The sequence below is a fragment of the Octodon degus genome, unplaced genomic scaffold (genome assembly GCF_000260255.1).
Source record: "Octodon degus isolate 3935 unplaced genomic scaffold, OctDeg1.0 scaffold00119, whole genome shotgun sequence".
In the NCBI taxonomy this organism is placed as follows: domain Eukaryota; kingdom Metazoa; phylum Chordata; class Mammalia; order Rodentia; family Octodontidae; genus Octodon; species Octodon degus.
The window spans coordinates 6,977,734-7,002,634 of NW_004524695.1; the positions used below are offsets into that span (position 1 = coordinate 6,977,734).

Here is a 24,901-nt window from a genome sequence, read left to right on the forward strand (position 1 = left end):
ATACAGATGAATGTCCATTTTGTATCTGTGTATTCAAAGTGGTTAGGATAGATATATAGTTACATTCTCTTGATGAATAGAGTGATTTGTTCTAATGGTGTTTGTAAATAGGACATCATGTCCGCATATTGTACAGCAATTAACCACTAGGAAGAATGTATGCAATGTGTTAATTATTGAAACTCTCCAACCAATTTGATTTTAAACTGTCTCATTGCTATTTGTTTATCAATAAAATTATGGGGGAAAAAAAGACACTGGGGCTAATTACATTCCCTATTAATTGGGAGCTGGCCAGAAAACAGACAGTAGTCCTAATAATCCATTGTATGTAATCAGTTGCCTGAGATCCTGACCAAAGTCTTCCACATTAGCACACACTTTTAGCATGAACATGTGTTTTGAATTTTCACAAAATGACCTACACTCACCACTGGAAAAGAATCATAACTTTACAAGTAAAAAAATTAACCTCAATTCAAAACAACTATTAAATATTAGTTGGGCACAGTAGTGCATGAGGCATTTCATGTTACTCTGAGGGGTAAGACAGGAAGATGGTAAGTTCAAGGACAGTTTGGCAAATTATAACATCTATAAAAAATAAAAAGACTTAGGTATATAGCTCACTGGAAGAGTGTACCTGGATTCTATCTCCAGTATTGAACATGCGCACACGCACCAGTTCTGATGCATTTTCAAATATTAATACAGTTGATCATCATCATTTACAAGTATCCAAATCCATACATGTTATAACTGGTTTCCTCTTTGGTGACATCTTTCACACAGAAACAAAGACTTCATAATGTATGACTAGACAACTATAACAGTCTTTATATTATACTGAGATATAAAGGCTGAGGGGCTGGCTGAATTGGCAACAATCTGCCCACTTTAATCACAATGCACAAAATTTAAGTAATTTAATCCACTAACACAGGGCCTTACAATCTACAGTATCTGTATGAATATTTGAGCATAATATTAAAAATAAATTTAATAATGAGAACAAATTTCTGATCCCACAAAAAAAAAAGCAAGGCAGCTCTCATGTCTTTAAGAGGTCTTAATAGTTTCTACCCCGAAACAGTTCTTTCTTTGAGTGTATTTGATATTTGACAGATATATTAGCTCTTGAGAATCATTTATCATGTTATTTTAGGTTTCCCTTAGAACAGCTGCCTACGATGTTAATCTTTTCTTTTTTCTTGGGCCTTTTGTAAATATTTGAAATAACTATTCATTAACAGTTGCACATTTTTTCAGTCCTATTGTAGAGTTTGTGAACTGGAACTACGTTTTATTTTATTTTTTCTATCTGTTGGCCAAACTAGAGAAACCCTGCTGTTTGGGTTCAATCTGTCAAGGTTCAAATTATTTTCCAACTGAGAGCTAATCAAGGGCGTCTGACCTGGTTTGCAAATAAACTAGGAAGAAAACTGGGTTTATTTTTTCTTTCTTTGGAGCACTGGTTCTCAAAAAGTAAGGCAAAATATAAGCAGATCACAAATGCAATTGCCTAAAATTAAAAATAGGCACAACTGGCAACAAAAGATGAACTGTATTTACTCAGCATTTCTGAAGTGCCCAGATTCCAAGCTACAAATCCATTTTTTACACAAAATGCTCTGCAAATACATTTCAAATTAAAATTCACAGTTCATTTATTACAAGTCTGTGGCATGAGGAGAACATGGATTTTAGGCAAGCAGGCTACTCTGATGGGTATGCTGGAGATGCTAAATATCTTCATGAATCCCAAGCTTTAAATTAATAGGTACATCCAGCAGAACTAATCTTTCTGCAACATTAACATCACTACTGTATCCATTCTGCATATATTTCTAAAATACGAAATAAAGGATTTTCTATTTTAAGCATTTTTAATATCCAAACTTGACAGGGATTTTTTTTCTCAGGCAGGGATTTCTTCATAACTTCAGGGGCATTATTTCAACTGTATCTTATATACTATGTACTGAATGTACTTAAATGTAGTTTATTGATACAGTACCTATATTATAATGCTCTTTTCATGGTGTATTAACATTTATAGAAACTAAAATGACAGTTGGATGCTACTTCCAGCATTCTGCTGTTTATAACAGTGATCCAATTTTTGGAAATAGCCTAGGAGAACAAAACCAAAGACCTAGGGAAAGGGGCAGAGCTGCGATGGCAGTTCCATTAAAGGCTTCTCTCAAAGCACTCCCAACTGATGAAATGACCCACTATCATAATAAACTACACTAAAGCAACCAATGCATTTGCAACACCAATATTTTAGTACAGTACAACATTTTCCCCAAAAGCAGCATGCTACTGCAAAATGCACTGGCCCATCAATCAGGAAATCTCTATTTTAATATTATCTGACTCAAAATGTAACCTCAATTATGCTCAAAAACAGACATAAGCACCAACAAGTATAGTTCACTGCATGAACATAAAAGGCCAGATGTAAAACTGCAGGTTACTTGATACCACTTCTTAGACAATATTTTTAATGAGCACTGAGCAACAGAACATCTGAATTATATTTATAATCACATCTGTATTAATTAAAAATAACCATCATAAATAAGACAGAAAATAAAACCAGGAATGAAACCAAGGATGGTGCCACAATTCTGCTTTATGTCCCTTGGCAGTACACTACAGTAAATATTACGTAGCATATGAAATAAATTATTATTTACTGAGATGTGGTTGTTTCCATTCTTGGATATCATGTTCAATGAAAATCAGGAATCCTGTGACTGAATGAATACATGACGTCAAGAATTAGCTGTATCGAATTTCAAAAATAACTTCTGCAAAGTGTATTGGTCCAAGTACTCATTTAGTTTTATCCTAAACTATGATGAATGAAACAGCCATCCATCAAGTAGCATATTACATTTTAAGTCATGTATTTTAGTGAAAACTGCTTTATGACTTGCTAGCCGGCCATATTTAGAAAGTACAATTTTCTTCTTCCAATGCTCTAGCATTAATCAGAGAAAATGAAAACGTAAATAGCATTTGATTATCACAAACCCTCTACTCAATAAGCACTTGACAAGTATTTATTAAATAACTAATGGTAGTAACAATTACAATTAACTTGCCACTAACCTTAGCTAATATACTAGGAAAGAAATCTCAACAGTTCTATTTACTCAAAAGTATTTCAAAAACCATCAATGTAAGTCAAAAAAACTAACAGTAGAATGCAAAAATATAAGTCAATCTGAACAAAGACTTCAGATATTTTCAAAGTTTATAAAGAAGGATATCTTTCATATGACTACAATATTTATGAATTTACAAAAGGCATACACTACTTGAAAATAGCTTCAAAACTACTGGTAGAGACAAACACCAAGTTAATATTGTGAAAGAAGTTATTTAAAAATATTCATTTGGGGGTGGGGATATAGCGCGGCTGCATAAGCACCTGCCTGGCAAGCACAAGTTCTGGAATTTGATTACTGCTATCGCAAAAAAAAAAAAAAAATTCTTCAATTTATTTTTCCACTAACATAGTATCAAGTTTCTCCTACACATCCTCCCTTTTTTCTTAAACTAATTATGTACTAAATCACTTTTTTGTTTTTTATTTTTAGGAAGGGTCTACAGGGTGTTCAGGGTCTCACTTCTAGATCAGACTCATAGTGATCCCCATTTACAGCCTCACAAGAGCTGGGATTATAGAAGCACACCACCATGCCCAGTCTCAAGTGCTATCTCAGCATGCCCCAGGGGTAGAGCCTTCGCAGCAGGCCCAGGGAATGAACCCCCACTGAGCTAGTTGGCCAGCCCTTAAATCACTTTTTTTAAAAAATGTATTTGGTACAGGGTCTCACTATGCAGCTCAGACTCCTAGTAATCCTCCTATATTCAGTCTACCCAGTGCTCGGATTATAGGCCTGCGCCACTACATCTGGTCCCCCAGTCTCTGGCTGCGTCCTGGGATGGGGCCAGCTCAGCATGTGGTGCTGGGGATTGAACCCTGGTCCCTGTGCTTGCCTAAGCAGGTGCTTAGTCCATTGCAGTATATTCCAGCCCGTAAATCACACTTTAAAGCCAGTATAATTCTTCCCAAAGGTAGGATCATACCCCATAAGTTACTTCAAGTCTAAAAAGTAAAGCACAAATCTTAGCATAGTAAACAATATAGATATAAAATCAAATGAATTCACTTGCATAAAATTTATACCAAATTCCATTTTTCAAAGAAAACATACTTTTAATTCTAGTTTTCAATATTTTGTTTTGAAAATCCACTTTGTTTTAAATGTTGGCTAGTTGCTATTATTTGCTTATATAACTTAGATGGGTATACATTAATATTCACACACATAAACAGTTTTAACTGTACCCTATCTAGACTGTTCTTACTAAATTTCCTCATATATGTGAACAATTCCTTCTTTCTCTCATTACTGATCACGATTAGGCAGCTGGCTCTTCTTCTATCCCAGGGTCCACAGCCAGATATTCACAAGGTTCATTCTGAGAATGTTCATTATTTCTGAAGATAAGGTTAAAGATAACGTTTCCACTGTACAGTTATGAGAATCTAATGAGCACATACATCGGAGTTCATTCAAAAAACACTTACTTAACATTATTTATGATACCAAAATAAGTTCCAGGCCATCTTTACTGCAAAGGAGGTAAAGTGGAGGATATAAAAATTCAAACAAATCGGTTTAGCTCAATTTAGTAAGCACTATCACAGATGGATAAAGAAAAGTTTTGTGTGACAGGAGAAGTGATTACAAGGTATCAAAAGATGTAATATTTAGCAAACAGATATGAAACCAAAACATAAGAAGCTAAATATGTCCTCATCCTACAGTAGGTGCTTCCTACCCAGCAGGACCCAACACTTCAGCCTAGCATCCCCAGGAAGAATCTTCATGTGAGCCAAATTCCTAGGTGTTCTGCACACACTTTAAAGCATGTAAGGCATTTCCTAAAAGAAAAAGCAACCTAGGTATGCACATGTAAAACCACGTAAACGTGTATATGTATGTAGAACAAAAAAATTGAAGCTGGAAAGAACACAAAGTATTCTTGTAAGTAACAACTTAATTTTTCCTTTTCATCTTTCTTGTTCTTGTCCTCTTATGTCACTAAAAATGGGAAGCTATTAAGCATTTTCCAAGAACTGCAGACTTAGCATTGTATTATTTAATTTTCACACTGATTATCTAATAAATGTATTTTATCCCTATGTTTCAGACAGGAAAATAGGCTGAGAGAAAATAAATGGCTTTCTTAAGGACAAACAGCTAACAAACTATAGAAACAGAACTGAAAATACTCCACTCTTAATCAGAATAATAAAGTACTATAAGCTCACCTGAATTCCTGGCTTTATCCTGCAGTCATACAATGGCAACTTGTAAGTTTGTACAACACATGCTACTTAGCCACTGCCGCTGTGATTTGTACCTTTCTCTCTGCTCCACAGTTCCTGATAATATGCTAGTAATCATAATCTTAATATTACCACATATATAGTTTAATGAAAAACAAGTCTAGATTAATTTTAAAAGGTAAGACAAATACAACAAAGTAATGAATTTTCACTATTATATTTTTAAAAAATCTAATCTGCTGAATAACAGATCACAAATACTACTTTAAAACAATAGTAATTTGTTATTGCTTGCAATTCTGCAATCTGGGCTAAGTTTGGTCAGGTAGGAATTTTGATCCAAGCGGTGGTTGGAACATACACTATGGCTTCTTCATTCACGTATCTACAATCTAAACTGAGACCTTCCAGAATGTCTGCGGGCAGGCTAAGCCTCTCTGCTTGCACATAACCTGGCCAGTCAGGTTGCTGTACCTCCTTACTTGATGGTTTGAAGCTCCAAACAACATTCCACAAGGGCAAACCCCAGGGCACAGATGCTTAACAAACTTCTGTTTGCACAGTACTTTCTAGCATTCCATTAGCAAAGCCACACACGTGGACAAGTGTACAATGTGGAAAGGATGTGTCTGTACAAAGCATGAAATAAAAAAGGCTGGATTTAGAGGGAAGGTCAAGAAATGGTATTCCATAACTTTTGGTAGATGGTCACATTTTACATAGCAAAATTGTTGGTTTTACCAGATTTGTACACTCTCATTTTAAAATATATTTATTAAATCTATAATTATGCAATATGTTAAACCGAAAAAACTCAAATATTTCAAATACTTTCAACATCAAAAGTGGGCTTTGAATCAGACATAGTAGTACACATTTGTAGTCCCATATACAGGAGGCTGACACACGTGAATTGTGAGCTGGAAATCAGCCTGGGCTACACAAGCAGACTGTGCCTGGAAACAGTGGACTTTACCCTCCACACACATGGCACTTCAACCTTGAGTCAAGTCTAACCATCTCCAAGAGGTCAAACATATGACATATTCTAAATGATCAGTTACAACGTTTTCTCGTTTATCCTCCATGAGTTTGGGTTTCTTTATCCTTCACTTTTCAAGCTTGATAGTTCAGTTTTCCTTTCTGAATTAGGTTTCCTTTTTATAATGACTTTCTCAGTTTCTCTTCTTAGTGGGTTCCCCATGTCATTTCTGGGCTCTGATGCTTCTACATATCAGGTGGTTACACACACAAGCAAACCCTCACTTCACCCCAAATGTAGAGGGAATTGAGGAAAAGCAAAGGAGCTTCTCCTAGTAGGGTGAGGAGTTAGACAAGTATTTTTAAAATTTATGTGTATTTCACTGAAAAGAAAATAGCAGACAATACTTAAGTATTTTAAACTAATATAAATCCCATAGGATCTACTAACATAAAGTTATCACTTTTATTTATGCATTCATTCAACAAACATTTATCATGGGCCTACTATGTACCCTTTGCAGTGCAAAGTTGTATGGATGAATAAAACAGGCCTTCACACAAATTTCTCAGAATAAACAATAAATGAATGAATGGACAAGTGGATACAAAGTACAATTTACAAGTGCTTTGAGAAAACAGGCAGTGATCTGACAGGGAATAGAGGGAAAGCTCTCCCCTTGAAAGCACAGCCAGCTGATAGCCATGTAAGGAGGAGAAATTTAGGCTGACACTTTCATATTGCAGACACAGCCATGCTGAGACCACAGAAGAATCTGAAAGTGAAGGAGCAAGTGCTATGTTCATGAAGTCAGCAAGAGCAGTAGGGCACAGAGACAATGGAGAAGATGAGTCGGGAATGGACAACAGAGCCATGCCCCATAGCCTTCTTGGCTGTGATCTGAAGCAGCACTGGATTGTCCTCCGAAAGGGGACCATCCCTCCAGCCCTACTCAAGCCCTGCTTTAAGGAGCCTCTGTGTAGTTTTTCAGTGCAAGTTTCCTTAATCTTTTGCTCCTCATCTTCTTTCTCCCATATTCTTAGCATTGTCTGTCCAGATATGTGCGTTATTAAGATACAGCTGGAGAAAGCTGAGTATAGTGGTGGGAGAACCAGCTGGGCTGTAAAGCATAGCAGACACTCTTCACTTCCCACTTGAAAACAAAGGGCTCGGAGTGCTGCAAGTGTCCTTCTACCCTGTGCTTCTCTGGCTTATTCAGTGAGATTTCAGTTAAGAATGTGGAGCTACCCAGGAAACAGAAAAGGGAAAGCTAAGAGGCTTGCAGATTTCACTGGAGCAGGTCTTATGTCAGTTTATTACTTGCTAGAAGAAAACTCTTACAGTATAAGGCTATCCTATGATCAAAGGGAATCTACCAGTTCCAAAGTTATATACAAATATGTTTCAGCTTATCAAAAGGTTCAAGTAGCAATGCATCTGTTTTTATTTTAGTCAAGTCATAAAAAGTAACTCTTGCTTTGCATATATGTGATCTAATTTTCTATCCTGAAATATATTTAATAGAAAATTATTTTAAGTATATTTAGCTTATTAATCCAAACAGAGTAGAATGTATATTAATGGTAGAAATTAATAGTTGAAAATACACACCCACTAATAGTAGAAATACATTTAGATTAATTTCTTTTTAAATTTTTAATTCTGTCTGCTTATTTCTTTTTAAGAATATCTGTGATACTATAACATATAATTTTAACCAACAGTATGAAAGCAATCTTTTAGGTTATTTTAAGCTTTATAAACATAACTTTTTATAACTGTATAATACACCATCATGTAAATATATCAAAATTAAGTGCTTCTGAAATTAGCAGTATTATAGATCTCCACTACAATACAGAAACTGAGCACTTCTTATTCTTTTCAAACTGATATACAAAAACAGTATATAGAAAATAAAGATATGATTTTAAATGACATAAATTTACATAGTGTTTCTATACCTACAAAAAGAAATGAGCTAATTACTTCATGTTAACACACAGTCAGGATTTTTTTCATAATACAGGCATATGTCCTTTATAAAACATATTTTAGGCTGGGCATGGTGGCACAAGGCTGTACAGTACTCAGGAGGTTGAGGCACAATGATTGCCATGAGTTTGAGGTCAGTCTATGCTACACTGTAAGTTCAAGGACAGCCTGTACTGCAAGGTGAGATCTTGTCTCAAAGAAAACAAAACCAAACCAAACCATGTTTAAGGGAGGTAAAGTTTTCTTTGTTCTCATTTTAACAGTGTGATTTTCTGTTTCAAAACATCAAACTCAAATTGTACCAAAACATGACACAAAGTAGGAAAAAAGAAAAATCAATACAAACTAAAAAAAGGTAATCTCCAAAAAGATCTAAGTTAGTGATTCTCAAAGCCTGTAAGTACGTTCACAGGACTATAGATCTTTTAGTCTATTTGGACTGCTACAACAAAATACCTTTCACTGAGAATTTACAAATAGCATAAACTTACTGCTGATAATTCTGGAGGCTGGGAAATCTAAGATCAAGGGGTCAGAAGATTCAGTGTCTCATGAAGGTGTGCTCCCAGTCTCATGAACACTGCCTGTTTCTGTGCTCTTACATATGGATAGGGAAACCCTTGTGTGTAACCTTACATAGTGGCAGGAGTCCACAGACCCCCTTAAGCATCTTCTACAGGGCATTAATCCCATCCACAGATGTTCTCCTTGCATGATCTACTAACTTATCCCCTAAAAGGGATACCTCCTAATACTAAAATATTGGGGAATAGCCTTCAATGTATGAACTGTGGGAGGTCATAACCATTCACATCATAGTAGTAGTCGTGTTTAGAATCAGATTAATGAATTCAAAATAACCTTGGGCTACACAGTGAGTTCAAAACCAGTTTATTATTTATTTATTTTTCTACATTTAGGCCAGGATCTATAGGGTCTATAGGGTCTCACTGCATAGATTGGACTTGTAGTGATCCTGTTTTCAGCCGCCCAAGAGCTGGGATTACAGGCAAGTGCCACCATGCCCAGTCTCAGTCCCCATCTCAGCGCACTCTGGGGGCAGGGCCAGCAGGGCACACCAGGGATCTAACTCCAGCCACTGCACTCTGCCTAAGCAGGCACTTTAGTCCACTGAGCTATCAGGCTAGCCCTCAAGACCATTTTAAACTAGAAATAAGATCCCATCTCAAAAAATGAAAACTGGGCTGGGGAGATTGCTCAGTGGAATAAGCACTTCCTGGGCAAGCACAAGGGCCTGAGTTCAATCCCTGGTTCTCCAAAAAAAAAGAAAAAAGAAAAAGAAAACTGAGTCAGTCTTGAGAGAGAGCCTGGAATCTGTACTGTTAAAGCTTCTCAGAAGAACTGATGAAAAGCACTGAGAGCTGAAAGCCCATGTCACCTTCTAAAGTATGCTGAACTTAATACCCAATGCATTAATATTAAGAGGTGGGGCCTTTTGGGTACTAGGCTACAAGTACTTAGTTCATATAGATAGGATTAGAACCCTTATTAAAGAGACCAAGGGAATAGGCTCACTGCTTTCCAACCATATACATTTCTATCACCATGAGGACTCAGTGCTCAAATCTTCCAAAGACACAACAATAAGGCGCAACCTTACAAATGGAAAGAGCCCTCACCCTAAACCCTGAACTTGCTCCCGTCACTTGGGCTTGCAGCCTCCAAATTGTGAGAAAATAATTTCTTGTTCTTTATAAACTACCCATGTCTGTGTCATTTTGCTATCATTTTGTTTTTACTATGGGGTTTCACTATGTTTTTCAGGCTGGTCTTGAACTGCTGCTATGCACAAGTGACTCCTTCCCTTCTGCCTCTTGCTACCTAGGACAAAAGTTGTCACTGCACTCAGTAGTCAGAGGCATTGTTTTAACTGCATAAATCCACTAAGGCATCAGCTTGGCATGAGAAGAACTGAGCTGGTCCACAGATGTATTACATGGCAAAAACTGACCTAGATTTTTATTACCTCACAAAAGTGGCGTATTTCTTTCCATTTCACTGAATATTTTGATCATATGACTGGGTGTACTTATCACGTTAATTCTGTAGAGGAAAGTTTCTAAAATTGTTCTGTGTATCACCTGCTTCCCAGTCATTTGGGGTGATTAATTTGAAAAATGCTAATATGTAGGTCTATAGGAAAGGTAGTAGATTAAGAACCAAGCCAAGAATTTGCATTCTGAACATGTATGCCAAAAATCTGGAGCTGATTCTTAGAGACAGTAGAGCTTAAATCTCACTTCTACAGATGATTACAATCTCTGCAGCATCCACTTTTCCTAAAACTAAGCAAAACAAATATATCTGTGTATGTGGATATAGTTCAGTATAGTGCCTGCACAATGTGTAGAAAACCCTGGGTTTGATCCAGAGGAGAAAATGGAGGAGAAGGGAAAGGAGAGAGAGGAGAAGGAGGAAAAATAAAAGAGAAATGAGAAAGGAGGGGAACAGGACAAAAAGGGAGGGGGGAGATGCATGACCATCTAATCGTTCCTTTCTGAATTTATTTATTCATCAACTCTTTCTCATTTATATTGTTCATCATTAAATTTTCTTGGTCCTTGGCTTTCAGTGTTTTGTTGACACTATCAGAAATGATGAATTGAAGGGAGTATTTTTTCAGAGTCAGCAATCTAAATCAAACTTTTCTTCTTATATTACAAATAATGAGAACTGTGTTGCAACTCACCAAGAGAAATAAAAATCGTAACTGAGAACAAGAAATAAAAAATATAGAATTTATAACCTCTGTGGAATAGCCAAGGTCCCACTAACAAACATTTTTTTCATGCAGGAAACTGTGCTCGCTGTACCTGACACTGTGCAAGTATGTTTACGGCAATTTAATGTCCACACAAGCAGGGGAAGAGATTTAATAATTTTTCAAATGAAATGAACTGACAGCCCGTGTTAGAAAGTGTGAACTCTGCAGAATCAATAAAAGCTGCTGGCATCACAGAGAACTACTTTTGCCCAGAAAACATCTCACAAAGGTCAGGTTTACAAACCACCAGGTAGCAGTATCACTTTCACATCTTTCTAGGGCTATTAAAATTCCATTAAGCCACCTTCCAAAACTAACTTGCAGCTTTAAAAGTTCACCAAAACTATCCCAGACACAGCAAGTTCAAACTCTGAAAGCAAGACCTTTTTGTCTGCTTGTCACTGAAAGTCATTTGCAGAATTCTGCTAGGAAAAAGAAAACTATCACATAAAGACCTCAATGGACATACCCTTTGAGTAAAATAATAGACAACTGCTAACTATAAGAAATCACTTACCACAATGTATTATTTCTTTGTTGCATGTGCAGGAAAGCCACAGTAATAATCATCTGTGCCATTTAATCAATGGCATCTTATAACACCCAATATTTAATTGTGCTGGAAAAGCAGCTGGAATCAAGTAGTAGCTGCTGCCTACTTTTCAAACAGCTTTTATATGCCAGTTTGTCAGTACAGGATCCAAGTCACAGGAATTTCACCAGCCATACATTTTTTAGGGAAGGGAGCAGTCCTGGACATTGAACCCAGGGTCTTTGCACTGGCTTACACCCCTAGCTGTTTCTTATTTAAGACAAGGGCCAAGTCATTATGTTGTCCAGGTGAGGCCTGAACTTGCAGTCCTTCTGCTTAGAATCCCAGAATCCTCAGATTACAAGTAAGATCTAAAACACTCAGCTTCCAGGCATACTCATTTCTAGATCAACCATGCAGTCAACATTTATTGAGGATCTGCAACACTCATATACTCAACACTCATATACTGGCCTCTTTCTGACTTAAGTGTCTGACATTCAGTTATACAGAAGGAAGGATCATAAGAATGAATTCCTGAGGAGAAAGTATTTCAAAGGATGAAAAGTCCTCAGTAAGTACTGCCATTTCCCACCTGAGTGCATAAACTTCATTATTCACTTATTTTATCTAAAAAGCAAATGGATTTGTATTCAATCCAAATAAAAAATACACACCTCAGGACTCTGACAAAATACTTGAAACACTGTTAGTCCATTCACACCAAAGGCCATGCTAAAAGAATTGTGTTGATAGAGGAAAATGGGCAGGCTATCTGGTTCTCTCAGGGATCTCTGTATTTCCTGAATATACTAAAAATTTAAAAATTCATTTCCACAGATGTATATTTATTAATTATACTCACACACTATTATGCTAATATATGTAAAAATGCATGAAAAGAAAAATTTAAAGATGAGAAAACACAGACGCAGTAAATTCTAGTAATTTCTTCTACACCTGGATGCTTTACCCTACAAGACGACCATGGATGAGCAAACCTGTGAGCTACTTACTTCTTTGGCAGGATTCCGTGATGGGCTACAGGAATGGGCCAGATCACCAGTGAGTCACCAAAAGCTTTACTGCACTATCTTTAGCTCCCCAAGAAACCCTTTCAGAGATCATGTTTTTCAAGCCGTTTGCACATTCTAGCAAGGAATGCCAAAATATGCAACTTTCAGAAAGATAGAATGTGAGTTTAAGTACTAAAGGTATGCTGTTGAACATTACTATCCTATATGGGTTCCTAAGAGAAAACTTCCAAATCTAATGCAGTTATGGCTTGTAGCTAGACCACACTCCAAAGCCTGGTATCTCACAGATGGGATTCTGAGAGGTGGATCATGAATGTGTGTTACTGGATTAGGGTGTGTTATACTGGAATTAAGAGTGTAACAAAATGGTTTAGCATGGACCTGGCTGTGGATAATGAAAGCCCCAACCAGGATGGGAGTGGCACTACCCAAAAGATTTGTAACATGAATGTAATAAAAAGAGACAGAAAGAAGGCAGGCTGCCACTTGCTGTTGCTATCTTATGCCTGCTCTACCATGAACTGTTTCTCCTTTGTGGTGTCACCTTGTCATGCTGCCTTGGAGTCAGGTGACTACAGAATGAAAGCTCCTCAAACTGTGAACCTAAACAACCCTTTCCTTCTTTAATCTGTGGGTGCCAAGTTATGTTGTCTCATCAGCAGGAAAATAACTAAGAAAAATGCCAAGGTGAAATCCCTGCCTCTTTAAAGACAATAAGGTTTCCAGTAGTTTGGAGGCAAATTTGCAGCTTGGTTTTGAAAAGCACCTAGGAGACTTCAGTCTACTTACCTGTGTTCCAAAATCCCATCAAATCTCAAAATGTCTATTCTGATGTTTTCCCAGGAACTCATTATATTTAGTTACATGTTTGTTAGTAGTTTTGTAGAAACCAACAGAGCTCAAAGATAAATGAAATGGGGATGTAGCTCAAAGCACAGGCTTTATTATGTGTGAGGCCTGGGGTTTAATCCCAGGAAGCAAGTAAGCAAATTAAGTTGACTAATCAGAGATATGACTATACCATGTTTTTTTTTAAAGGATGGATATAAAAGTATTTCAGGGGCTGTGGAGATTGCTCAGCAGTCTAAGAACCCACCTGGCAAGCGCAAGGACCCAAGTTTAATCCCTAGCACCACATGCTGTGCCAGCTTCAGAGTGCCTTGCCAACCATGGAAACAGGTGTGGTGGCGCATGTCTGTAATACCAGCACTGGGAAGGCTGAGACAGGAGGATCAATATGAGTCTGAGCTGTGTAGGGAGACCCCGTACCAAACAAAAATTTTAAAAGAATTTTTTTAAAGATGTGTTATACTCTGAGTTGTGACAACTTAAAAATTTATGAGCTGTAAAACAACCTTCGGATCATATCCTTGGTTCCCACAGCAAGGATATGCTGTATGCAAACCTCTCTTACCATCCAATCCACTTTTGTAACAAAAGTAACAAAAGACTGCTTTTCTAAAGTATGTGCATATTAGCAGAAACAAAAACTGCTTTTAGGAAATGTTCAATAAATGTTCAATGTAGGGAAACACATCATAATTTCAATAGGGACTGTCGGGCGCAGGCGCCCTGCTCCTCAGCCTTGCCCCTCCTGCTGGAGCTTCTGCTACGAGTCTTGTTTCCTGTATAGCCCTGGTCCCTGCTGGCAAGATTTGATTGGTTCGCACAGCCCTGCGAGGCAACTGGCTGTTGGCCTATTGCCTGTGTGGGACGATTTACTTGGCTCCCCCTGATAGGTCGGGGGGGGGGCATATAAGAAGGGGGGTTAGGAGAGGAGGAGCAGGAAGGCCAGAGAATAAAGAAGTCTAAAGACAAAGAAGGAGTCCCTGTCTTGTCTTTTCTCAGCGCCGGTCAAGGGACTATAGTGAAAAGGCCAATACTGAGTTTGTACCGTTAACCTTTGGTATCGCATAACCCTCAGAACTCAGAAGACAAATCAGCGTATCTTGACTACTAAATCAGATCCAACTGCAGTCCCTAACAAGAAGTCCACATTAAGGATGTGCCTGAAGAGAAAACTGGGTTCACTGGTAAAAACTGAGCCAAGTTAGGGAAAGTAGAGGTGCAACTGGAATCTTGTCCATGTGGAGATTCTGCCCTGTAGAGATAACACATGATTTCAAAATTCAGAAGGGCTTCTTTAATTCAACTAGATCAGTGACTTTTGTCCTCCCAAAACTTTAATCTTCATTAGTCTAACTTGCTACCCTCTCTGCCTGCACACTAGGAATACCTTGAAGAAAAGGACCACATAGTTTACACCTTTTTAATTTTTACACAAAGCACAGCGTGTACTGGTTAAAGGTCAGCTGAGTCTCTGGGAAAGCCTGGACAATAAACATAAATAACTGTGCCTGTTTATGTACATAAGCACCTGTGACTTCTGTGCCATCCATTATGTATGGGGACAATGTCACTGAACTGACAACAGTCTTCTTGACCCTGCAGCTTTCCGTACCTTGACCTTTCAATACAAATTCACCAGGCTTCCTCCTCAGAATCTTTTGTACCATAGAGGACAGGAGGTCAGTTCACTTCACAGCTTTTATCTAAAAATCATCCGTACTCATGGATCACATTCATAGTTGTTAACTCTGGCTACAGATGAGAATCACTTTTTGGAAAATGCAGGGCAGTGATCTACAGAACTTGTGATCCAACTGTTAGGAATGGCATTCAGACATTAAGTTTATTTTCAGTATTTTATGTGTGCCAAGTGACTCAAATGAAACAACACTGATTTATGCTAGAGCAATGCTACTTCCTAAAGACTATATCTTCTTAAAGATTTACAACATGCATTGATACATTACACAACAATAAGTTCTGCATGGAGAATCCATCTCACTTAAGTTAGCTTTCCCTTAAGTCAACCATAGGCATTCCTTTTCAGTAATTCTGACCATAAATAAGTTTTACTGGGACATGACCATACCCATTCATTTACATATTTTCTGTGGTTCCTTCCAGACTACAAAGGCAGAAAGAAATAGATGCAACAACCAACTCAGCCCACAAATCAAAGCCTAAATATTTACCCTGACCCTTTAGGAAAATATCTGAGAAACACCATGCCAGGGACACACTAATCTGCACCAACTGGATCCTAACAGTTTAAAAGCTTCACAACACGAGCTCTCACTTCTCCTCATCCAGTGCAGCTGTGCCTCTGTTTGCAAAATTCAGTGAAGAGAGAATCTCCACTGTTGCTAAGAAAGGCATGAATACCACCAACGCAAACTCAGATGAAAAGAGCCAAAGGCCAAGAAATTAAGGTGTTTTTGCCATGGATGCCTGACTCACATTCCTGGAACCCACAGATGCTCTAATTCTCACTTCCTGGGGTTAAAGGGAGTATTGCTCCCTAGCTTGCATAAACTGAGTATCTGATAAACAGTTGCATAGGCACGGTGACCCCCTACCCCTGTCAAGATGTATTATGTACACTTGTTTGGCTCACCCATAAGAATTTCTCTTTTTTTTTCTTCTGAGATTATGTATATTTTAATTTTTTTTCTAGATAATGCCAAGATGTATCTCTAAATGGTTGTGTTAGATACATTTCAATGTAACTTAGAATTTAAAGTTTTGGATGAATGAATTCTTACAATTTTTTTCTAATATTAGGTGTCTAGATTTTATAATAATCAAGAGAAGAAAAGGTCATGTAAAGGACTATGCCTTGAGTTTCCATGTTAAAAGTATTTCTGTTATATTATTGTCTCTCCAGTAAGGATGAATGAAAATAATTCTTAGTGTTCATCACCTAAAAATTGTAGATTTCACATGATAAACTGCATGTAGTACTTCCTTTCACATACTCATATCAAATTATGTGCATCACACTATTTCACTATTCTTCTATAGGTCCAGGATTCATCAGTTAATAAAATTATATTCCCTCTTTGCATTACACCATTTTACACAGCTTTTATTTTCATGGTTTATTCCACACAATTTAATATAAGGTAAAATCTCTTAGGGGTTAAGGTATAGCTAAGCAGCACAGTGCCCGTCTGGAAAGCACAAGGTCCTGAGTTTGATTCCCAGCACACACACACACACACACACACACACACACACAAAAAGAAAGAAAGAAAAAAAAACTGACAATGTATAATAAACATGTACATTATTAATCCAAAAAAGCAATGTATTTCTCAATTTTGTTTGAACACACCACAAATGAAAGGATAAGGGACATTTAATGTAACTGCAATATAAATAAAAAGAATGCAATTGTTGGCTCTTTTTTCATCTTGGATCAAATTTATTACACACTAAACATGACTAAAGGGGGAACAGTCAAGTGGGGGACTGACGCAAACCATACAACTGAGCAATCTGAGGCTTATCTAGCAAAATCAAATACTGCTCAGAAATGTCTTCCACTTGTACAATTAATTGTACAGTCAACAGACAGTACTCCTTGCAAGTCTTGACATATAGCAGAATTCATCTTTTAAAATCCCAACATTAAGGTTGAAATCACTAGACATCAAGAAGGTTTCTTCCTATTCTGAATATTTCATCTACTTTCTTCCACCTTTCTATAATTGGTTTATGCCAGTTAATCATTCAGGGCTTTTTCAGATTTATGAGACAAAAAAAGCAGCAACATACAAATGAGATCTAGAAAAGCACATGATAGCTATGAAAACGGCTCATCCATCATCCCTAACATTTTGATTTCAGAGACAGCAGTGAGAGGTGTTGTTTCCACACCATTCACCCAGCACACTTAAAAAGGTTCGCTCTATCACTTATACAACTGAAACTGATTGATTAGCTGCTAGAGAAAAATCAATACGAATATCCTAGAAAACACTAGCTTGTAAATTCATTTTGGCCCCAACATAGTTCTAGTCATTGTTTGACATGTTTTTCTAGATATCAAAAATGCGACCATGTCAAAATCCAGCAATCTCAGCCCTGAGAACATTGTCAGTCCTAGGAATTTTTAAAAACCCGAATCAACAGGGGGAAGTAAAGAAGAGGGCCTCTCAACTGTCTATAGCAACCAAATGATAATCCAGAATTTATTTGGTAAAGCTTAAATATAAAGATTTGTTGAAAAACAAATGTCATGCTGAGAAGGTAAAAACAGTCCATAAAAACATCAAGGGGAATAGGTTGATTTAGAGAAAAAGGAAAAGCTAGGAAACCAATTAAGTATATTTGTTATATACAATAGAAATAAAAGTTTCAGTTTAGAAATGAGTACTTTTTACTTTTACTGTACTGCTATTCATGTAAAGTTAATGAGCTCTCCCCTTTATCTCTCACTTTTTTCATAGCACATTTTTAATACTTTCAGGAATCGTTTCATACACAGAATGATTTCATGGTTATTTCACATTCTCTTCTGAATGTCTGTGGCCTTTGGTTTAGTCTGCTGTCTCTTCATTCATTATGCTCATGAGAAACAATCTTTATAAATATAAAGTGTTTTATATGTATTTTAAAAAATCATGATCTTACCGTGCATTCAACTATATAATAGGATATGGGGTTTAATTTATGCATTTTTCCTCCTTTTTAGACAAGATCTGCTATGTATTCCAGGCTATGCTTAAGCTTGGAATTGTCCTGTTTCAGCCATTTGAGCACTGGAATTACAAGTGTGTGTCATTATACCCAGCTTCCATTTGAACACCTGACACACAGTAGCCATAAAACAAATTAAGAAAAAGAAAGTGCTTTTTCCTCTCAGTGCTAGGGATTGAACCCAGGGTCATACAAATCCATTCTAATTTCCTACTATGGAGCTATATTTCTTGCCCTTTTAAAATTTTTATTTTGAAATAAGGACTCAGCAAGTTGCCCCAGTAGTCTCAAATTTGCTCTCCTCCTGCTTTAGCTCTCAAATAGAGAAGATTTACATGGGTATGCCAACACACCTGGCTGAAAATGCCATTGTAAAGATGGGAAATTCAACCTCCACTGTTGGTAAGTTTAAATACAACACTTAAAATTAGCTGGCAGCATATTTAGACTTTTCATCTTATAGGAACTTAATATATGCATGTTACCCAACAAAGGACAGCAATCTCATCATGGTGGAATGCAGAATTTAAGGGGTTTTAATACAAAGAATACTCCTACCCACTGAATTGTTAAAGAACCAAATATGCAAAAGTCACAGAAATAAAAGAGGGTAATTTCTTCTATTATATTTATCTTTACATTTATTCTGTATTAGGCTCAAATTTAAGAATTCTGTAAGACATGCTGTGCCAGCTCCACACTCGTGGCGCACTGAAATGTGATTGAGACTGGGCATGGTGGCACAGCACTTGGGAGGCTAACAACAGGAGAATCACTATGAGTTCCATCTGTGTACTGAGGGCCGGCCAAATAGCTCAGTGCATTAAAGAGCCTGCAAGCAGGCGCAGGGGCCAGGGGTCATGCCAGCCTTGTACGGGGCATGCTGAGCCAGCAATTAAAACTGGGTGGCATGTACCTGTAATCCCACCTCTTGGGAGGCTGTAAACAGGTGGATCACTTTGAGTCCGATCTAGTAGTAAGACCGTGAACACCCGGTAGACCCTTCCCTAAAATACAAAGAAAGAAAGAAAGAAAGAAAGAAAGAAAGAAAGAAAGAAAGAAAGAAAGAAAGAAAGATAGATAGATTTGTGTAGTGAGACGCTGCACACCCTATACTAAATATGTTAAAAAAAAAAAAGAAGTCTATAAGAACATTAAAATCTCAATGTCATCCAGAAAAAAAGATAATTCTACCTATTTGATGTCTTTAAAATGTGAGTTTACAGATTGCCATTTCCTATGATGGAAATGTAAGGCCATCATCATGAATTTGCATTTTTAAAATTTAGAAAATGAAAACTGTTATACTAAATAGTTTTTCTACAGAGAAATTTTTGGTAAAATCTGTCATTTGATGGTAGCCAATAATCTCTCTGTTATGGATGTCTCAATATACTCAACTCAAGTCTGACTTACCCTTTTAGATTCATTTTTAATTCCTTTAGTTCAGCAACATGTGTTCTTCATACCACTGACATAGCAGCTGCTTCACATTCTATGTTAAATTCTTACAAAAAAAATTAAATATTATAGTGATGAGAACTTGTTCAGCTCACATCACTGGTAAGTCACCTGTGTTTCAAGTCCAAATTCAACCATGGCACGAAGTATCAATACTTAACTACTTACAATTTTTTCTTGCACACACTGGCTCACTCAGCAAGTTGTGATCTCAGAACCACATATTAATCAAATGAGCTTGTAAATCTAAAAGTTAGCATTTGGGTTCAAGTCTATGACACAGATAACAAACAAGAGGCAGCAATAGCAAAACTTTATATTACAAATAATGCAATAACAACAAAAACACATATCAAAAATGATGACAATAATCTCACACTTTCTCTATTTTTATATAGTCACTAAATTACCACTCAATACTGCTTTGTTCCATGAATCACACTGTAACTAGTCCAACTGGCTTAGACATGAAAATATTAACTAGTTACTAAAATCCCATGAAAGAAACATAGTCTGCCTCTATTGTCCAGACTGTGTTTCTAATGAGAAATCAGAGCTTAATTAGATTATTAGAACATCTACTTGGTAGAAAAAAACTATTTCTACCATTATTTTTCTCTCAAGCCATATATCATACATACAAACTACATAAAGTTGTGAAGCAACCATACAGCTGTCAGTATAAGTCACAGGTGAAGATGGATAGGAGTTAATGAAGAAAATACCCTTCCTACATGGTAATTGTACAGTTTAAATTTTTCAAATACAATGAAATAGAAAAAATGTTTACATTACATGTATTTGTGTTTAGAAGTATATGACACTGAAAAGCACTAATTTATGTCTTCTAATTTATAGCATTTGGTAGTAGGGCATCTATGTATAGCCATTATGTGACAGACATATATGTATAGAGGGGAAAAAGAATAGTAGCAAAGGCCAAGGGAGGGGAGGGGAGGGGAGGGGAGGACAACTAGCCAGCAAAAATAGACACAGATTAGGTTTTTCTGCCAATATTTGCACCTTTTGAAAAAATCCTGAAAGTAATCTTGCTACAGAAAAGACAGCTACTTAAGATTTTGGCTCAGACTAGATAATAACCTGGATATAAAAACAGAAAACTATCAAGAAGGTTCTTTTCCAATACTAGCTGGATATAAAATAAAGAGAAAAGGTCTTTTGGAAGTGAAAAATATATCAACTGAAGGTATGCTTCTCTGCATTAAAAGTAATATTCCAAATTCATGTTGATAACAGCTCTAGAAAGACTACATAAAAGGGATGTGCTAGCAATTTATATCACCTGTGCTGATTTATCCTCCTAGTTAACTAAAATCCCATGAAAGAAACATAGTCTATCTCTTGTCCAGACCATTTTTCTAAAGATAAATCAGAGCTTCATTGGATTGTTAGAACATCTACTTAGTACAAAAAAAAAAAACTATTCCTGTTCTTATTTTTCTGAGGTAGATGTGAGGTATTGAAAAAAAAGCACTCTTGTGCTTGCTTCGGCAGCACATATACTAAAATTGAAAAAAAGCACTCTGAGTTACTTATTAAAAGGAAAAGCACATTGCTAATACCTATAACTCACAAGATTAAGACATAATAGGTTATCTGATGTTGGGCATAAAAACACACCACTGTTATATACATATATTATAAACAAAGACAAAAGAGAAAGTTCCTGGTTTAAGCAATTATGTGTCACCACAACTGTGACTCAGGTTAAAGACAACTCGGTACAAGCCAAGAGATACACAGGCAATCATTTTCTAGCAAGAAGTGATTTGGAAGTAGCTGGCCACCCACGCTGTCATTCTAGTCATTAAGATTCTTACTCAGTGCCACCCTTTCCTGGTCCAGCAGGTCCACAAAAAAGGAGGTGTGGCTCCTAGACTGGCTGATAGGAAGCTTCTCTTTTCATTCAAAAGCTCCAGGATACTCTTAATCTTGTATGTTTTTAATGTTTTGTCTGTTTTCTAAATGCTAAAAAAAATGCCCTCCAAAAGTAGTAGCACCCTGAGTCTACAAAAACGTTAGATTCCAGAGGCTCATGGATGTTTTCCATTTTTTTCATGGAGTGCAAAGATAGACAATCAAGTACAAAATAAGTCATTTTCTTAGAGTGATAAAATAGAAAAACATTAAAAGATTAATTGATATGAATATGAACTGAGCAATTACATTTGGCATCTTTACTTAATCTAAAATATTTGCAAACTTTAAAAAAACTAAGGTAGCTGGTATCTAAATTGTTACTTAGAAGGCCAAAAGGATTTATTAAGAAGACTAACTTCAGATGATCACAGACACACTTACCTTGAAAAGATTGTTTAGCTCTATCCACTAGTTCATCAATAGGATAACTGGCCAAATTTCCTCTGGCATGCTTAGTTTTGCAGTAGGTACAAGCATTGAGACACCTGTTCAAAGGATGGCAATAAATAAGACTCAAATTCTTAAAGATAAATTATACATAACACAGGGGGCACCAAAAATGTACTTAATATATATGACAATTACAAAAACCAATTATCTGCATGTCTCATGTTTATTTTATTTCCAACAGGCAAAGCAATTCACAATTCTTTTGAATTTCAATTAATCAAAAATGTTTCAACAAATCACAGTATTATCTTAAAATATACATGTTTGTGAGGAAAAAAATTATATATGCTTCCAATAACTAACCAAAAGCAACTCAAAACACTTTTTGTAAGTTACTGACATGTCTTTTTTTTTTTTTTTTTTTTGCAAAAATGGGGATTGAACTCAGGCCCTTACGCTTGCCAGGGAAGCGCTTATTCTACTGAGCCATCTCCCTGGCCCTCTGACATTTCAAATGCCTAGAAAACTTCAGTACTGCCCATACATACCTTTTTATTACAAATGAGAAAGCATGCTCATTTAACTTTCAACTAATGACATAAGAATAAATGCACAACATAAAAAAATACGCCCTTCAAATTTTTCCAGAATTACTTTTTACTCCTTGAAATTAGAAAAAGAAATTAAAGCATGTTTACTATATATTCTTTGGCATTACGTTAGTCAAACTAAAAAAGTAGTATGATAATATTACCCTTAAAAAATTAAAGACTTCTTTTCCAATAGTGCGTAGAAATGATAAAAAATTGTTTTTCATACATAATTGCTGATTTTAACGCTTAGAATTTTAAATATAACATAAATTTCTTATTACAAGATAAAGAATCACATTAAAAGAAGTCTTAGCCCTGTATAGTTACACACAACAGCAATTCTAGTATGTGAGGAGGCTGAAGCAGGAGGAGCAAGTTTGAGAACAGCCTAGTAGTTTAGCAAGGCCATAGCTAAAAATAAAAAACTACAAAATGAGGGGTGGGGGCAGCCTTTGCCCCGTGTAAGGGGCCTGGTTCAATCTCCAGTAAGAGCAGCAAAAACACAAAGGCCCATGCAAAAATAATGAAGCTCAGCAGCACTGAGCGAGTGAGCAAGCGAGAGACTGAGAGACGACAGACAGACAGACAGACAGACAGACAGACAGACAGACAGACAGACACAGCTTACATAATTAAACTTTTAAGTACTCGACCTAACCAATTTGTAACTTTATTGCTATGTCAATAAAATGTGTAGGATTTACTATACTCCTCAAAAAAGCCATGCTTAATTCCTGAAAACTTCTGCATAGAATCTTTGTGTATAATAATAGACAGATTTAAATGTGTTTTACTGTTTAACCAACCACCTACTCTTAATGCTGACACTCCTTTCCTATCAAGCAGCAGTGATTCTGGGTTGAATCCCCACAGTCCCCCCTGCCAAAAAAAAATAAAATAAAATAAAATAAAACTAGCTACATACAAATGCAGATAATGATAAAGGTAATCATCCAACAAGATATAATGTGACATAGCATCTGCATTCTATCATGGTCAGTGCTTATCTACTTATCCACCAGTATATGAAGTTGTCTATTTAAAATTTGTGTTTCTCTTCTTTGGTGTTTAGGAATTTAAAGATGGGCTTGTCTCTTTACTGGCCCACACTTGTCACTTTCATTCTTGCCACTGTCATCCAGTTTCTGTTTTGCTCCTTCTGCTGGGTCTGTGACAAAATGGGTAGCCTCATTTGATTTACTGTGTTTCAAAATTAACAGCTCAGGTTCTCTAGGTTGTGTCTTGGGACAGTGGAAGCCCAATGTTCTCTCCTGCCTTTTTCTCAAGTGTTTCTGCACTCTGACTACTCTCTACTGTAGGCCGTGCCATGTTCCTGGCATCCCCTTAGAAATGGCATTCACTCAGCTTGAATCAGCACCCACCAGGTAACCTGCCTTCTCTACCTCCTAAGGCCCAGGCAGGTCTTCTTTGTTCTATTAACAATGGAGAGCAACATAAATTAAGTGGACATTTCTAATGGATGATATTACTATTTCTGACAGCTGTTTCTCCAAAGCAGTGGTCTGATGGGATACGAATTGGAGAAAGGGAAAGGAGAAAAAAAAAAGGCTGAGAAACACATTTTAATCATAAATAAATTGATACATGCAAACCACTTAGTATCGTGTCTATTAAGTGATCAGTTAAATACTAGAAGTTTAACGGGACTACTTTTAAGTAATTTTGTAAAGAAATGATTACATGTCATTCTGTTCCAGGTGTATCCCCCTTTTTGTAACAGATGTGTTTGCCAATAGCATGGCTGAAACGCTACATATAGAAACCAATCGTATTTTCCTACTGTCTTATTTAAGAAAGGTGGAAATTAATTCCCCACAGAAAAATCACTCATGAAAATGTATACAAAGTTTAAATAAAACAAGCTGATATTGTAAAACATTTATAATAAAATAATCCAAGAAGTATAAATATCACACTAAGAATTCAAAATATCCTTCAGTAAATCATTCCCCTGGGTTTAATTAAAGTTGTTGAAGTAATATATTGGAGTTTGAACTCTTTATTATATAAAATGGGTTCCATCTTATACACAGCTATTAAAATAATGCTTCATATTGTTTTAGTATTTAATACTTCATATTAAGGTGAATTATTTCCACAGTACACATTTCTTGAAGCATGCCACATTAGTACCATCACAAGCATTAACTTTTTTAGGTTTTACATTTTAAAAGGAAAGAATTTTTGTTACTGTATAAAGAAAAAACATGCAGAGCAAAATTAGAAAAGCGTTTGCTTTT

The 24,901-nt window shown here is 36.4% G+C and overlaps 1 protein-coding gene across 1 annotated transcript in view; it reads right to left on the minus strand.

Annotated features, from left to right (window-relative positions):
* Cdkal1 (CDK5 regulatory subunit associated protein 1 like 1) overlaps positions 1–24,901 on the minus strand; it is a 732,899-nt gene that overhangs the window by 385,744 nt on the left and 322,254 nt on the right. Inside the window, exon 8 of the mRNA XM_004640150.2 lies at positions 22,039–22,142. Within this exon, the coding sequence (XP_004640207.2) occupies positions 22,039–22,142 (104 nt within the window). The remainder of the gene's footprint in view (positions 1–22,038; positions 22,143–24,901) is intronic.